The following is a 17,574-nucleotide window of genomic DNA, read 5'->3' as shown; positions in this document are numbered from 1 at the left end:
TGAACATTCCATCCACCAGGTTCATCCAAGAAGTCCGAGACTCGCTTGAACCGACATTTTCTTTTTGCAGTGATCCATCTTCAACCGCCTGCGTAAACAGCCAGCCGGATAATTGTCGAGGTGTGTCTATGAAAAAGGAGCATCTCGAATTAATATCTCTTCTGGATATCCGGTAGCACGCAAATTGCCACATCATTACCCAGACCCCGGGCCGATGGTGGAAGAAGTGAAAGGTCTGCTCCGAACCAGTGAGGAGTTTAGGGTAGCTCATTGTCTAGCTAGAGGGTCATGCAAATGAACTGGGTAAAACTTGGTTTTGTATTCCGCTGGATTGTGTTCGTCCGTGTTTAAACTCAGATCTTGCCGAGATGATTGAACGCAACATCTTTCAAGCTCAAAAAGAAAAAGAACTCGAACAACCAAAGCATGAGAACGCTTAGTACGAGCCTTGAAAATGTCGGTTCCTGGGTCAAACTTATGGGCGATTTTATAACGTGGCGAACTGACCCGATAGGCTGCTAAAAAAAGGAATTGACGCCGGACTATTATAACTGGCTCATCCCGTCTGCTCCCAGATCACGCCGCCATGGACGCAGGTGGTTGGTCTGATCTACCGCCGGATCTGGCCCGCGAGATCTCTGGCCGCCTGCAGCACGACGCCGTCGACTTAGCCCGCTTCCACGCCGTCTGTAAGCCATGGCGAGACTCCCGGACGACGACGGCGGCGGGCCAGTTTCTGCCCTGGCTCGTCGCAGCGGTGGAGGAAGACGCCACGCGCCTCGAGATGAGATGCGTCCTCTCCGGCTACAACTACCGCTCGCAGCCGCTGCTGGCTGAGCCGGCCTGGTGGAACTGGGTGACCAGCTCCGGCGGCACCGCCCTCCGGTGCCTGACCATCGAACGCCTCCGGCCTAGTCTCCATGACCCTCTCACCGGAGCGGCCGCACACCTGCCTCAACTCCCGCAATCCCTCGGTCTGTGGGGGAAGGATATCGATCCCCACGGAGTCATCTACGAAGACGGCGCAACCCTTCTCTACAGCATCTCCAGCGCCGGGTCCAATGCCACGTTCAGGGCAGCTCTACATCGCCCCGGCGACGCAGAGTGGACAATCATCGAGAGGACCCTCGAGCATCCCGCCTGGAGCTGGTCACCTCGTCCACCTATTCTGTCGTGTGTCACATACCACGATGGTAAGATCCTGATCGTCATGAAGCCTGATCAATGGCACCTTGTCACACCAAACAGCAATATGGCCCGCGATGAGCTTGTTGAGAGCCAGGGGACGCCTATGGTGCAGGTGTGGTTTGGTGAATCCACATACAAATACGATTACAGCTACGTGCTTGAGTCTCGTGGTGAGATTCTATGGGTGTCGGTTAAGACCCGGGAATATGACAGGTATCGCATGGGGCCTGACCCCTGCCTTCTCAGCGTCAAGGTATCAGTGCAGGCACTCGAGGAGCCTCTGTTGTACGAATCATCGGCACTCGAGAAGATGAGATGGGTGAGAAGAGATGGCCGTAGTCTCGCCGACCGCGTGCTGTTCCTCGGTAAGCGCCATAGCTTTGTTGTGGATGCAGGCCGGGTGCCCAACGGCCACGGCGGGTGTGCCTACTTTATCTACCACCATAATAGCGCCTTGACACAAGAGAAGCGTGGCGTGTTCAGGTGCAACCTCATCGACGGAAAGACCGAGCTTGTACAGCGGCTGCCTCGATGTTGGGACTACAAAATGTGCCTGTGGTTCAACCCCGAGTCCATCATTACTCCTCCTCAGGTACCTAACTACCTATACATTGCTAAAAAGTGTTTGAATTTCTTAAGTTGGATTTATTTTATGATATGAAATCTCCTATTACCTCCGTCCCAAATTTCTTGTCTAAGAATTGTCTAGATATGAATGTATCTAACACTAAAACGTGACCAAATCTAAGACAAGAATTTGAAACGGAGGGAGTATTATATACTATATTGATGTAATGGTCGCATCAAGCTAATACACGGTACAAGAGTTTAACCCGGAACTCTGCATAAGCCTTCTCACATTTATTTTTCGATAACAAAATCCTTATGTTGACCATATCATCACATCAAGCAAATGCAACCGTACATGTGCTAATATGCCTTTGATTTTTCTCCGCCAGGAAATCAGTGAGGGGTCACCGAAGCAGCAGATAGCTCCAATAATTTCTAGTCTTCGACGACACAACATTAACGTTGAGAGACATCATGTTCCCAGTTTTACATTGCTGGTGCGCAATCTGCCTCTTACGGTGAAGACCACTCAGCTACGGCTCTTTTTCAGCGAGCATGGTAAAGTGTCCAATGCTGAGGTGATTTGCTATAAGAAGACCAGGGCCTCACAGGGTATTGGCCATGTGACCATAGAGACGACACATTCCCATCTGGAAGATGCTCTTGCTGCTCTCAATGAACTGGTTTTGGATGGATGCCATCTCAAGGTTAGCTTGCTTAAGGAGGGGCAGCCACCACAACGTCGGCGTCGGCAGAGATAGATCTAAAATCTTGGATTTTCATTTTTCTCATTATAAAAGTGAATATACATGGATTGCACATGCCTGCATGTGTTGCTGCTCCTTGGTCGCCTCACCTTCGTATTTTTCAGTGGAGTGATTGATCAAGCTAGCTAGGTTAGTACTCCTTTATGTCACAAGTCAAACTTTTAAAACTTTAACTATGAATAATTATTTATATTGGAAATTTGAAAATCATATGTACATATTTGTCTTGAAAAGTATGTCCTGAGTACTAGAATGATGTTGATTTATAAATATTAGTAAGCACGGATTTGCTAATTCCCATGTAGATGAGATTTAGTGTACACTTGTGTGTTGTGCGTTCTCCTGGCAGTATGGCATCTGTGAACGACTTGTGCTAGTTTTGTGTGGATAGTATTTAGTGTACACTTGTGTGTTGTGCGTTCTCCTGGCAGTATGGCATCTGTGAACGACTTGTGCTTGTTTTGTGTGGATAGTATACAAGTCCTTGTGAATGTTCAGCAAAAGTTGTACAATGCTCAGGGTTATATCAACCCCCTTTTGTTGAAACTTTTCTTCTTTTGATAAAATGATTTAAAAATGGTGACCTCTTCTATGTGTCCATCTGTTTTTTCCAGTGATTTTTGCAGTGTTTTTTTGTTTTCCGATACCATGAATCGATCATTACTAATTAATTTTTTGTGCTAGATTATAATGTTTTTATTTGCACAATCATATATACAATGACTACTAAGTTATTTTTTCTGTGCTAATCATCTGTTTTTTAGATAGGGATGAATGGATGAATAACTAGTTAAAATACGGTTTCTTTTCCCACCCCTTTTCAGTTCTGTGGATATGAAAACCCGACGAACCCTAATCCTATGTTCAGTAGGGGTTGCTCAGTAGGGACGCTGTCTCTGTCAGTCTTACTAAGCTAGTTGTGGCGTTGTGTCACATTTAGTCTGAATTTCGTTTTCAGTAGGACATGGACAGATTATCTGATCATGTCAAAGACTTGTTTTTATGTTTTGCTTGTTGCAAATAACCCTGACACGTGCTGCGTTCACGTGGAGGTTAGTTAGTTTCCGCTTATTCAGTTGTAAGCGCTGCACGATCCGGTCTTGTGGGATGGCACAGGCAATCAAGGATCGTGGAGGGCGTAGGAATCGGTCACGATCGCTAAGACGTCGTGCACCTGAGAATAAAAAAAAGGAGCAGAAAAGATGCAGGTTTTTATGCGTCGCAAAATCTCTCTTGCCTCCGTGTTCGCGTGTGTTCCCTGTGTGCGTGAGTCCACCGTCGGCGTGTTCGACCCGGCCTGAAAACCATCAATTGGTATACAGAGCCAGGTCGCGAGGTTTGGTGGCGATACGGCAGCGGTGATTGGAGGCGCAGCAGCGGCGGTGTGAAGCTGATGGCGGACAAGGTTGAGGTCAAGGACCTCTCGGGCGGCGCAAAGTATCAGCCGCCCAAGAAGCGCGCCGGCAGCGACGGCAGTTCAGAGGAGAGCGGGGCCGTTGTGGTGCGTCCGGTGCAGAGGGCCACGAATGTCCCTGTCCAGTAACCGCAGCTGACGGAATCCAACTACCAGCTCTGGGCAGCGAAGATGAAGATCATCATGCGCCCCATGGGCGTGTGGTCTGCTGTCGACGGCGACAGCGACTACGACGAGGAGAAGGATCAGGGGGCGATGGCGGCGATCTCGCAGTCAATCCCTGACGATGTCATGATGATGATCGCTGAGTTTGACACTGCGCGAGAGGTGTGGGCTGCCATCCGCACGATGCGGATCGGCGAGGACCGTGCCGTTCAGGCACGGATCCAGTCGCTGCTACGGCGCTTTGATCGGCTGACGATGGCCGACGGGGAGGATGTGACCGCGTTCTCCTGGCGGCTCACCACATTGGTGGGCGAGATCCGGTCCCTTGGAGAGAAGGTCCAGGAGAAGACGGTGGTGCAGCGCCTGTTCGCCGCAATGCCGCGACGTTTCTCGCCGATCATTAGCACGATTGAGCAGTGGGGTGACATTGGGAAGATGACGGTCGCTGAGGCTGTCGGGCGTCTGCGCACGTTCGAGGAGAGTGAATCCGATCGGCCGGACGATCGCGGCGGGAAGGACGATCAACTGCTTCTAGTCACCCGCGCTCTAGAGTCATTCCTGCAGAGAAACAAAGGGAGTGGCGGCGCAAGTGGCAGTGGGTCAAAGGGCAAGCCTAGCCAGAACCAAGGTGGGCATGGTGATCGCGGCAAGAAGCCCACAGCGGGTAGCACGAACGGCAAGCAGAAGAAGCACCGGAAGTTTGATATAACCAAGGTCAGGTGCTGGAATTGTGAGGAGAAGGGACACTTCTCTTCTAACTGTCCTCATCCGAAGAAGGAGAGGGCACACCTCGCTACACAGGATGGGGATGACGATCCAGCACTGCTGGTCGCAGAAGTGTGTGAGTTGATCACTGAAGCTGAAGGGCAGACCGAGGAGGTGCTACTCAACGAGGAAAGAGTTATTCCGAAGCTGATTGGAGCTCAGAATGTGAGTTGGTACCTAGATACTGGTGCTAGTAACCATATGACCGGATGTGTGTCCAAGTTTGCTGAGTTAGACCAAACCGTGAAGGGAACAGTCCGTTTTGGAGATGGTTCGGCTGTTGAAATATGTGGGCGAGGTACTGTACTGTTGCAGGGAGACAATGGACAACATCGAATCCTGACAGATGTCTATTTCATTCCGAGATTGAGGAGTAACATCATAAGTATTGGTCAGCTGGATGAAATTGGATGCAAAACTGAAGTTGAGTCTGGAATTATGACAGTTCTTGATCCACTACGCAAGCCGTTTGCTCATGTGAAGAGAGCCAAAAATCGTCTGTACATTCTCGAGGTGCAGCAGACAGAGCCAGTGTGCTTGCAGGCTGTACACGGCGACGAAGCGTGGCTATGGCACGCAAGGTATGGGCATGTGAATTTTCACTCATTGAGAAAACTTGCTAGTGGAGACATGGTTCGGGGACTGCCACTGCTAGATCATATTGAGCAGGTTTGTGAGGGATGCATGGTAGGAAAACAACGGCGAAACCCATTTCCTGTACATGCCAAGTTCCGGGCAGAGAAGCCACTTCAGTTAGTGCATGGAGATTTGTGCGGCCCCATTTCGCCGGCAACACCAGGAGGGAAGAAGTACTTCCTCCTCATGGTTGATGACATGACGAGGTTCATGTGGGTGATACTTCTCAGGTGCAAAGATGAAGCATTTGAAGCTGTGAAGAAGTTCAGAGCTGCAGCAGAGAATGAATCAGGACATAAACTGAAAGTACTTCGTACAGATCGAGGAGGAGAGTTCACCTCAAATGAGTTTGCTGTTTACTGTGCCGAGCTGGGTGTGAAGCGACACTTGACGGCACCTTATTCTCCTCAGCAAAATGGAGTGGTCGAGCGGAGGAACCAGACCATTGTGGGCACGGCCAGGAGCCTGCTGAAGAGCATGTCAGTACCTGGCCGATTTTGGGGAGAGGCTGTGGCGACAACAGTGTACTTGTTGAACCAATCTTCGACGAAGAGCCTTCCTGGCATGACCCCATATGAAGCCTGGTTTGGGAGGAAGCCGAGTGCTGCACATTTGCGGACATTCGGGTGTGTGGGATTTGTGAAGCATGTTGGAAGGCATCTCTCAAAGCTAGAAGACAGGAGTACTCCCATGGTGTTTCTTGGGTACGATACACCATCAAAGGCATACCGGATGTATGATCCAGTCCTCAAGAAATTGCATGTCTCGAGAGATGTAGTGTTTGATGAGGGGAGGTCATGGCAGTGGGTGAAGCCAGCTCAACTTGCAGGTGAGGCCGCAAGTGAGACATTTACCATAATTTAGATTCCAGCAAGTACTGTGACAGAGAACATGCATAAAAACACTACCACTTCAGCTGAAGATGCTGCCATGACAGCCTCACTGCAGACCCCTGTTGCATCAGTCCGAACGGCTGCCATGGCAGCACAAACGCCTGTCACGCCAGACTTCGGGACAGCAGGCAGTGTGCACTCCACGGCGAGCAGTTCTTCTCAAGGGCCGCAAGGGAAGCGTCTTCTCGAGGAGATATACGATGAAACCGTTGAAGTAGCAGCCCAGTATTCGGGACTATGCTTGTTGGGAGCGGAGGAACCAACAAAGTTTGAAGAGGCTAAGAAAGAGGCTAGCTGGATGTCTACAATGAAAGAGGAGTTGAACTCCATTGAAAGCAACAACACATGGAAGTTGCGTGATCTGCCTAGGGGCCAGAAAGCAATTGGTCTCAAATGGGTCTACAAGTTGAAGAAGGACTCAAGTGGTAAGGTGATCAAGCACAAGGCAAGGTTGGTTGCAAAAGGGTATGTTCAGCGCCATGGCATAGACTTTGAAGAAGTTTTTGCCCCTGTAGCAAGGTTGGAAACTGTGAGACTCATCCTTGCATTGGCTGCTCAAATGGGTTGGGAAATCCACCACATGGATGTTAAGTCTGCATTTTTGAATGGTGAATTGGAGGAGGAGGTCTATGTTCAGCAACCACCTGGTTTTATTGTGCAAGGCAAAGAGGAGAAGGTGTTGAAACTTAGTAAAGCACTGTATGGGCTGCACCAAGCTCCTCGGGCATGGAATGCAAAGTTGGATAACACATTAACTAAACTTGGTTTTGAGAAGTGTCCATCTGAGCATGCTGTGTACAAGAGAACCGGGCTGTTAGTGGGAGTGTATGTCGATGATCTCATTATCACCGGAGAGAATGCAAAGGACATTGAGGCTTTCAAAGAGCAGATGCAAACCATGTTCAGCATGAGTGACCTTGGCTTGTTGAGTTATTATCTTGGAATAGAGGTAAAGCAATCAACTCATGGCAGTTTTATTTGTCAATCTGCATATGCATCCAGAATTCTTGAGAAATGTGGGATGGAGAATTGCAACCCAATCCAAACACCCATGGAAAATAAACTGAAATTGAGCAAGTCAAGCACTGCACCGGAAGTGGATAGTACATGCTACCGGAGCATCGTCGGCAGCCTGAGGTATTTGGTTCACACCCGACCAGATATATGCTATGCCGTGGGGATTGTCAGTCGTTACATGGAGCGGCCGACGACAGAGCATATGGCTGCTGTAAGGCACTATTGAGGTATGTGCGTGGCACACTGCAGTATGGGTGCATGTATAGGAGGGAGCAGAACACCCCGCTGCAGCTGATCGGTTATAGTGATAGTGATCTTGGAGGTGACGTTGATGACAGAAAAAGCACCAGCGGAACCATGTTCTATCTCAGCTCAAGCCCGATCAGCTGGACATCACAGAAACAAAAGATCATTGCTCTCTCTTCCTGTGAGGCTGACTATGTTGCAGCAACTTCAGCCGCTTGCCAAGGGATTTGGCTCAGTAGGCTGTTGTCCGAGCTCCTTAGTTCAGAACCTAGAAAGGTGAAGCTAAAGGTCGACAATCAATCGGCCATCTCCCTGAGTAAGAATCCAGTTTTCCATGATAGAAGTAAACATATTGAGATAAGATATCACTTTGTGCGTGAATGTGTGGAAACAAAGAAGATAGACATTGAGCATGTCAGGACTGAGAGCCAAGTGGCTTATATTCTGACAAAGGCCTTGGGGAGAGTAAGATTTCAGGAACTCCGAAGGATGATAGGAATGGAGTCCAACAAGTGACCACATCAAGCTCAAGGGAGAGATTGTCAGTCTTATTGAGCTAGCTGTGGCGTTGTGTCACATTTAGTCTGAATTTCGTTTTCAGTAGGACATGGACAGATTATCTGATCATGTCAAAGACTTGTTTTTATGTTTTGCTTGTTGCAAATAACCCTGACACGTGCTGCGTTCACGTGGAGGTTAGTTAGTTTCCGCTTATTCAGTTGTAAGCGCTGCACGATCCGGTCTTGTGGGATGGCACAGGCAATCAAGGATCGTGGAGGGCGTAGGAATCGGTCACGATCGCTAAAACGTCATGCACCTGAGAATAAAAAAAAGGAGCAGAAAAGACGCAGGTTTTTACGCGTCGCAAAATCTCTCTCGCCTCCGTGTTCGCGTGTGTTCCCTGTGTGCGTGAGTCCACCGTCGGCGTGTTCGATCTGGCCTGAAAACCATCAGTCTCTAGGCAGCAAATCAAATTTTTTGTGTGTACCTACGAGAGTCTAGGCAATATCCAGAGTTAATTGAGATAAAGGATTTGTCTTTTCGTTTCTATTTTCTTGTGTCGATTTCACATCCACACCCTCATATGTGGCTATGAACATCCTAGAGAACCCTAATCTCTTGTATGCATAGACGCAGTTCTAGATAGCAGATTTACTATTCGTTTAGTACTTTACAGAATATTTGGAATTCAGTAGGTGCAATCCTGATTTTTTTTTTACTTCTTTCAACACTAATTTTTGAACTATGCTCGCAGTCAGTGCCATGAAAAAACCAATCTGTGCTTTTCATTTAGGTAGTGATTTTGCAGTGTATCTTGGGATTTGTTTAGTTCAGTATTTATAAAGCATGTACTCAAGACTTATCAGTCAATCGTCTGTTTGCCCTTTTTCTTGTAACATTTTTCGCTCAACAAATCGACCAACTGAATGTTCTTTCCGAACAATAAATATGTGAAAGCTGGAAACTAATAAGTCAGGTTGATCTGTTTTTTTACATTGTTGGAGCTAATCTTTTGTTAATTATGACCTGGACAAAGAGTTGCAACAAAGAAAATTAACTGCTGCCTGCATCATCGAGTAAGAAAGGGCGGCACCAATCTCTAGTAAAGTTTGAGTTTGCTATGGTCATATGCTTAGCATGCAAGGAATTAGGTAGAATGATTTGTGTCCAGTTGCTGGTATAAATATAGTCATGCTAGTGGTGAGAGGGCTAGGTCGTTTCCTTAGTCCTATAGAAGGAGCTGCATAGTTATTGTAGCCCATAGCATATTTGCGCCAGGATGCAGCCTGAAGCATTTGTTTGCTGTAAAGCATTTTTACGAAGTCTATTGGAGAGATGCAGCACATGTTTGCCAAGTACTAGTAAGGAAGGGCATATTGCTCCCCATACAATCTATTTTCTGCGCAGCGTCCACCACAGAAATAGCTGAGAGATTAAGGTTGAGAGGTTTGCGGCCAACATTATTCTCACGTGTACATTGGCTATCACACACAAGTCTATATAACATGTTTGGTTTGCCTTTTTTTGTCTTTTTTCGAGATAGTTGTATATACATCAGTTTTCTTCAACATTTGTTCTCATTAGTAATGTTTATCTTTACCTCTGTAGATTTTGACTGGTTTATGTAACTTAATTAACGCCACTAACTTTGTTGTCCCATCTATAGTTCAGATTTTTGTGTGTTTTTTAAATGCAGGATCTGTTTTTATTTGTACGATGTCCAAACCCAAATCGTGCACCCCCTGATCTTTGTGTTCTGTTCATTGCTGTTTCTCCGAGATATAATTTTCCAACAGCAAAAAATCTTGTGTTTTGGACTTGCAGTAGAATGTTTTGGTGCTGGTATTTTAAACAAGTGAAAATTAGGTTCCCTTGATTCAGCGTCCTGACAACCAACTTTTATACATATATTTTTTCTTGAAAACGTGATTCATCTTTTTTTACAAATGTTTTCAGCTATTTTTTTCTTTTGTTTTTCGAAAGGAGTACTTAGCCTACATGCGCATTGGTGGTTCGTGTCTTCGCAACGATGAGAAGAGCCTTTTCTTTTCTTTTCTTTTCTTTTTTGTCTCTTTTGTTGTCTCACCGCACAAGAAATGAGGTTATACGTGAATACACCAACCTCCTCATGTGGCAAAGGCCTCATTGTCATAGTAGGCAAAGTAGGCGCACCCGACGTCCCTCCTGCGAGGCATCCATGATGAAGCTGTTGAGCCTCATAAGGAATAAAACGAGGTCGGCTAGGCTACGGCCATCTTTCCTCACCCACTATGTCTTCTTCCCCGCCGCTAATGTGTCCTCGTCTATCACTTGCACCAAGACCTAGAACTTACATCAGACATCACTTCTCTGAAAACAGGAATAATTCAGTTGGCCCTGGACAACCACCCGTAGAAGTTCGCCGCGAGACTTAATGACATGGTTATACTGGAGCGAGTTGGAGTTGCGCTTCCATAACGACGGCAGTAGCGGACACAACGCACGCCCATCGACCATGGGCACCTCCCAAGGCTCGTTGGCACCACGACAGCAGTGATCGGACATACTGGCTAAACATGTTCCGTATCATGCTTTACGTGGGAACGTTTTTGTTGGGCCTCAGTCTAGGCCCACTACTACTCAGGCTGAAAAAACTAATGTACATGAGACGCGAGGGAGTACAACCAGTCTCTCCAACTCCTTGTCTCTTCTTTTCTCATAGACGGCGAGCGCAAGGACTAGTTGGCAGGGCTAGGAGAAGCTCACGGCTGGCCTAGAGCCCTAGATGCACATCCGTTCGCGAGTGATGGCCAGGTCAGTCTAGTTGTCCCCTCTACCCTTCCTTCCTCACTGTCGGCTTCGACAATTCCTAAAATAATATTAGTAATTGGATAATTTAAGACTCTGATAGGGGTGACATGTGTGGCACGAACACATGGCAACTCTGAATGTTTTTATGGCAAGTTTGGTGACACGAGTATGGCAGCTTTAGTTGTCAAGCATGACAACTTCTTTTCGGAAGGCAAGTTTCAGTTTTTTTTTTTAGGCAGCTTTAGTTAAAAAAATGTTAGGGCAAGAGTGCTTCGTGCCACATGTGTGGCGCTTATCACTTGGGAGAATTTATATGGGCTAGGGATTGATAGATGCGTGGCTTAAATTAAGGGAATTTTCCGGTGGGGACGATCATGACTAGAGAAAAAAAAATGTATTTGATGGCTTCTAAAAACTACACAATCGTAAGTATGTAGGAAGATGGCAACTTGCAGACCGTGGTATTCATGCAATATTTCTACCTTCTGGTCGCCTCATATAATGCATATATTCTTGATGGGTAGTTTGTTGTCTTTCTGCTGGTAAAAGGGGAAGAAATATTTCCGTCTTTCGGTTTGGTTAACCGCAAACTGAATATTTGATAATATGATTCGTGTAGTGGATGGAAGTAATTTGTACTATGAACTTGTTACTGTTGGTAGCTCATTTTCTTATTTTCTTGTGTACAAACTACCTTCAAATTTTGAATTATTAAATTTCAGAGATCATGAGGTTTTTTGTTAATAGAGCAAGCATTGAAAATGTGAATGGTATCCAACCGTGAATAGAAGTTGAGCCACAGCCACCGCCAATCGTAAGTATGTACGAAGATATCAATTTCTAAAGTTGTCACTGTGAACATTATAAAACATAAATTGCCATGTTTTGGAAGAAGAAGAAAATATGAAGTTGCCATGTGATCATAAGAAATTTTTCAAAATTTGACCTTTGTGGAAAAGGACTTATGTTAGAAAAAGCAATAACAACATGTAAATTTTGCCACGATACTTGTAGAAATTTTTCCAAAAATTTGCCATGACAGAAATATATGCTTTCATGCTCACAAACACACAAGTCACCTAGTACGTCGCAAGTTTCCAACCAATTATTTTAATTTTGCCTGCCACAACTATAACTAGGTTGTAGTAAAAAAGCATCTATAACTAGATTGGACCAAGCTTGGAACATAGGGAATTACATCAAAGCCGGCGTTGCTTCTCCATGGGTACTCAATGATTGTGTCCACCTCCACGTTGTAGTATTGCAGACTTTTGATGAAGTTTATCCTTGACCTCGACAAGTTTTTGAGTTTGCAAAATGCAGCGGCATAGATGGTTCCCAGATGCTTCGCACACAGGTACCCCATCATCCAGAATAGCTACAGGGCGGAGCGACAGTTTTGGCACTCCTAGTGGATGATGTAGCTTGACCCACTGCGGCAAATTTGAACCAGCACCGTCCATGTCGGTGCACATCCACATATCAAGCCATTGGTCCTTGTTTTTCTGGGGGCATGTTACACACAAATCTACACGCAGCTCGGACAAGGTGAACTTCTCTTGGTCGAGTAACGACCAACAAGGAGGCGGCGAAGGATGCTGAATATTACGCCGTCCAACCTTAATCGGAGGAAACCAGTTACAGGTTTGTGTTTCATATCGATCGGTTCAAGGTCCAGAGGAGAGGCCCCTTGAAGAAGGCCGTTCTCCACCATAACATGATTAGATGGGGCGGTTGCGCCATCGAGTGGTGCCAATGCTGGTCCATCCTATGACGAACACCTCCACATGAGGTGGACAGAGGATGGTCGTCGTGAACTCACTTTTTGGTGGAAAAAGAGAACAACCACATAGTCGCCAGTGCGGTGCGGGGGTTGCGTCCCTGGCCGAAAGAGTTCTAACTAACCCAACAGTTACGGACGGCACCTGGGCTCCCTGGCAGCATGAGGACACAGCGCGTGGCATGGTTAAGCACTAGCACCGAGGACATGGTCACCATCAATACCAGGAAGTCGCAGTGCGCCACCACTGCAGGCAGCGTGTCCATGCGGTGCACAAGAGTCGTTGCACTACGGGTCTCCTCCCACCGGTAGAGACCTGTGGTGGTCATGGCGTGGGAGTCATATAAGTTTCTTGCCGGCAAGTTTTAATCTGTAGAGTGATGAGCAGGCATGGATGATGTTCCTGGTGGAGGCCAAGGTCGCGATGGAAGGACGGGTCGATGGAGATGGTGCGCTCCCATGCCTTGGAGACGCACCTGATCCGGAGAAGCGATGTGACAGATAGCCGGAGTAGGATCTCCGTGACAACCTCGTGCGGGATGTGCCGCGTCGGTGTCGGCCTCCTCCTCCTCTTCTCAGCCGCTGGTGCCGTCGTCGCGCCTTCCTTGCTCGCGTGGAATAGATCGATCTACTCCATTGCTTGATCGACTTGCTGTAGGGCACCTCTATTTCTCGCTTTATGCGAGCACAGGGGAAGCCATCACACTGGGGAACCCCCAGATGGGCCGGCCCAGCAGCACGGGAAGCTACATCCTATTTTTTTTTTCTGTTTTCTGTTCTTGTTTTTTGCTTTATTTTTGTACTTTTTATAATCTAAAATATTCTACATATATACAGAGAACACGCTTCAAAAGCACATTTGAAAAATGTTGAACAACTATTTGAAAAATGTAATTAAGTATTACAAAATGTTGAACAAGTATTTAAAAATGTTGAACAAGTATTTGAAAATGTTGAATAAGTATTAATTTTTTTGAACAAGTATTTAAAAAATATTTAACAAGCATTTGAAAATCTTGAAAGTATTAAAAATGTTGAACAAGTATTTGAAAAATGTTGAAAAAGTACTAAAAATGTTGAATGAGTATTTGAAATATGTTGAACATTTATTTGAAAAACTGTTGAATAACTATTAAAATGTTTAATAAGTATTAAAAATGTTGAATAAGTATTAAAGACCTTGAATGAGTATTTGAAAATGTTGAACTTGTATTTGAAAAACTGTTGAATATTTATTTAAAAATTGTTCAATATGCAGTCGGACAATGTTGAACGTGTACAAAAAAATGATGATCACTTATTAAAAATATTGATGACATATACAAAAATGTAGAATAATAATCAAAAGAACAAAAAAAGGAAAAAATTAACAAAAAGAAAAAAGAACACAGAAACAAAATGCAAAAAAGAATGAAAAAACAGAGAGAAAAATAAAAAGAATCAAAATAAAAGAAAGAAAAAGGAGAATAAAGAAAACCAAAGAAAACATAAAAGGAAGGTCACGCCCCTAGTTCTAACCACGAATGGAATATGGGCGTAGTGGCTAGCAGCGCCGTATCCTTTGCAGCCATGGATCGATTCCTTGTTCTCCCTTTCGTCTCTCGTATCGTGCTCTAGGCTTCTCATGGTCGTGCCTCTCGGAAATGAGAAAAAAACGTGTTTTCTATTTTTTTTCCTTTCAAGAGAAGCACAGTTTTGCTTCCGCGAGAGGCATGGTTGTGCTTTCGCGAGAGGCACGGGCACGGCTGTGCCTCTTGGAAACGGAAAAAATGTGTTTTCTATTTTTTTTTTCCGTGAGAGGCACGGTTTTGCTTCCACAAGAGGCACAGATGTGCTTTCGCGAGAGGCACGGCCTTTCCTCCCGGAAACGGAAAAAAAATGCGTTTTCTATTTTTTTGCTTCCGCGAGAAGCATGGTTGTGCTTTCACGACTGTGCCTCTCAGAAACGGAAAAAATGTGTTATATATTTTTTCGTTCCGTGAGAGGCACGGTCGTGCCTCTTTCGGAAAGTTAAAAAAATTCGTACTCCCGGTTCGGTTTTTTCGTCCATTTTTTTGTGAAGAAAAGTTCGTTAAAACCAATCAACATGGGATCTTCTTTGGAAGATCTCGGCGAGGAATTCAACACATCTCCTTACGTTCACTTCATATCTTTCTTGATGAGGAAACATGTACACGACGCTTACTAACATATGACGGATGAATACACTTCCATGCCCACAAACTCGCAACTAGTTCGCCCCAAATTCTAAAAGAATTATTCAATTTTGCTTGCCCCATGTATGACTAGATTGGGACAAAGCTTGGAACATAGGATATCACATCAAAGTTGGCCTTGCTTCCCAGTGGGAACTCAACGGTAGTGTCCGTCTCCAGGTTGTAGTATTTCAGACTTTTCACTCGAAATTTATCCTTCACCTTGACATGTTTTCGAGTTTGCAAAATGCAGCGGCACAGATGGTTCCCTTGGGCTTTGTACACGAGTACCCCATCATCTAGCATAGCCACCGGACGGAGCAACGTTTGTGGCCGGTCCCAGTGGATGATGTAGCGCTTGTCCCACTGTGGCAGGTTGGAGCCAGCACCGTCCAAGTAGGTGCACATCCACATATCAAGCGATTGGTCGTCGCTTTGCCGGGGACATGCTACACACAACTCTCCACGCAGCTCACCCAAGGTGGAGTTCTTTTGGTCGAGCGACGACCAGCAAGGAGGCGGCAGAAGGACGCTAAATATTTCGCTGTCCAACCTTAACCGGAGGAAGCCAGTCATCCCCTGCTGATATTGGCCGATGGTCCAGAGGAAGGACCCCTGGAAGAAAATTGTTTTCTGCCATAACATGATGAGGCGCAGCGGCTGCGCCACCGTCTGGCGCCAATGCTGGTCGGTCCCTATGGTGAACACCTCCACATGAGGTGTCAAGTAGTGGTTGCCGATGTAAGGCCAAAATCGGTGGAAGAAGCGGTCAATCATGTAGTCACCGGTGCAAGGGTTGCGCCCTATGCCGTTAACGTGGCGGCTATCCTCAGGGCTAGGGGTGGGACCCTGGCTCCCTGGCAACGTGAGGACGCTGCCTGTAGCCGGATGAGCACGCATAGTGTGGATATGGTGGTGGTCATCAACACCAGGCCGTCGCAGTGCGCGAATTCGCGTGTCACCAGGGACTCCGTTGAGTCCATGGGGTGCACAAGGGTCGCGGCGCTGTGGGTCTCCTCCTACCAGTAGAGACCACTGAAAAAAATAGCGCGCTATAGCATATAGAGAATTGTCTCGTTAAATAAATCAATGTACAATGCCTCGCTAATAGCACGCTGTAGCGCGCTATAGCATGCTAATAGCATATTTTCAGGGCCACGCTACGCTAGTTTTTTCATTGGTAGAGACCTGTGGTAGCCACTACGTCGGAGTCACACGTATCTTGCCTGCCGGTGAGTGCTGTCTGTACGGCGTTGAGCAGGCATGGATGCTGTTTCCGTTGGAGGCGAAAGTCACGTCGGAAGGACGGGTCGACGGAGATGGTGCCGTCCCATGCCTTGGAGACACACCTGAACCGGAGAAGCGACCTGACGGGCAGCCGGAGCAGGATCTCCCTGACGACCTCGTGCGGGACGTGCCGCGGTATCAGCCTCCTCTTCCTCCTCTTGCCCGCCGCCGGTGCCATCATCGCGATTTCCAAGGCCGCGTGGAATAGATCGATCTACTCCGACAACCGGTAGAGTTGCTATATATATATGCACGCAGGAAGTTCGCTCGGCATTATCCAACGTAATCAGTTTTGCCGGCTGTAACAGCCCCGATCTAGGGAGGAGGTAGGAGAGGAGGAATGGCAGGGAAAGGGGATCTGGGAGGAAGGGAGAGGAGGCCGATAAGAGAAGGACAACTTCTCGATCTGTTTTGTTGCTTATTCATCGATACCCACTCACACACAGCTGAGAGACTTAAGTACAACGCGGCCGCAGCCCACCCACGCACACCTACTACCCAGCCACCTCGGGTCCACCTGTAAGAGTTGCGGTTCCTTGTTCCACGTCAATCCTCCTGTCTTGTGGCCCCAGCTCGTGACCGCCCTGCGGTGGCTGCGGGGTCGCAGCGTCAGTGTGACATTCGCCCCTCCTTGAGTGCCGCCTTGCCCCCAAGGCGGTGTTGTTGGGAATTGTTGTTAAAGCCCAACGGGATCTTCTCATGTTGCCAACGATGCAGGGAGTCCTTCCAAGTGGATCAAGAGGCAGGTGTTCTCCTTGCTTGCTGTTCTGATCTGCTTGGCGGCTAGAACAGCCAGTGGTACATGCTCTGCCTGCAAAATCTCGTTAGCAGGAGGTAAGTCAGGGTTTACCTGTACCTCCGCGCCTTCTGCCTTCTTCAACGGAGAGACATGTACCACCGGATGAATTTTGCTTGTGGGAGGAAGATCCAGTTTGTATGCCACTGCCCCCACCTTGGAAATGATCTTGTACGGGCCGTAATACCTGAAGGTAAGTTTGTGCAGCACTGAATCCCCGACTTCAAACGAACACTCAGTCCGGTGTCGATCAGCCTGTGCCTTCATCTGATCCTACGCCCTCTTCAGCTGCAGTTGCAAATGCTCTAACATAATCTCCCTCTCTCGTAGCCATGCTGTCAGGTCTGGAACGGAGCAGCTGTCAACCTGCGACACGCCAAACTCGCGAGGCAGGTGGCCATAGATGACCTCGAATGGAGTTTTGCCCAGCGATGAGTGAAACGAAGTATTGTACCAGAACTCTGCGAGCGCTAACCATTTCGCCCAGTTGGTCGGGCATGCGTGAACAGCACATCGTAGATAGGTCTCCAGGCATTGGTTCACCCGTTCCGTCTGTCCATCCGT

General features: G+C 47.1%; 1 protein-coding gene across 2 annotated transcripts; it reads left to right on the top strand.

Moving 5' to 3' along the window:
* The first annotated feature begins 543 nt into the window (after window positions 1-543).
* On the top strand, window positions 544-2,922 carry LOC123075932 (uncharacterized). 2 transcript variants are annotated; one of them, XM_044498430.1, is made up of 3 exons: window positions 544-1,553; window positions 1,672-1,780; window positions 2,148-2,922. In XM_044498430.1, exons 1-3 carry the CDS (start codon window positions 587-589, stop codon window positions 2,179-2,181), a joined length of 1,110 nt encoding a protein of 369 aa, XP_044354365.1. In that variant the 5' UTR covers window positions 544-586; the 3' UTR covers window positions 2,182-2,922. The 2 variants fall into 2 exon arrangements, with proteins under 2 accessions (XP_044354365.1, XP_044354364.1); XM_044498429.1 differs by having other exon boundaries at window positions 544-1,780; window positions 2,148-2,920.
* The last annotated feature ends 14,652 nt before the right edge of the window (window positions 2,923-17,574 follow it).

Source organism: Triticum aestivum, chromosome 3D (genome assembly GCF_018294505.1).
Source record: "Triticum aestivum cultivar Chinese Spring chromosome 3D, IWGSC CS RefSeq v2.1, whole genome shotgun sequence".
Classification (NCBI taxonomy): domain Eukaryota; kingdom Viridiplantae; phylum Streptophyta; class Magnoliopsida; order Poales; family Poaceae; genus Triticum; species Triticum aestivum.
This window is presented reverse-complemented; position numbering and strand designations above follow the sequence as displayed.

Excerpts from the sequence above, each read along its gene's own strand:
- LOC123075932 (XM_044498429.1), top strand. The coding sequence starts at position 587 with ATGGACGCAGGTGGTTGGTCTGATCTACCGCCGGATCTGGCCCGCGAG. Across the intron at positions 1,781-2,147 it reads CCATCATTACTCCTCCTCAG|GAAATCAGTGAGGGGTCACC; the intron begins GTACCTAACTAC and ends TTTCTCCGCCAG.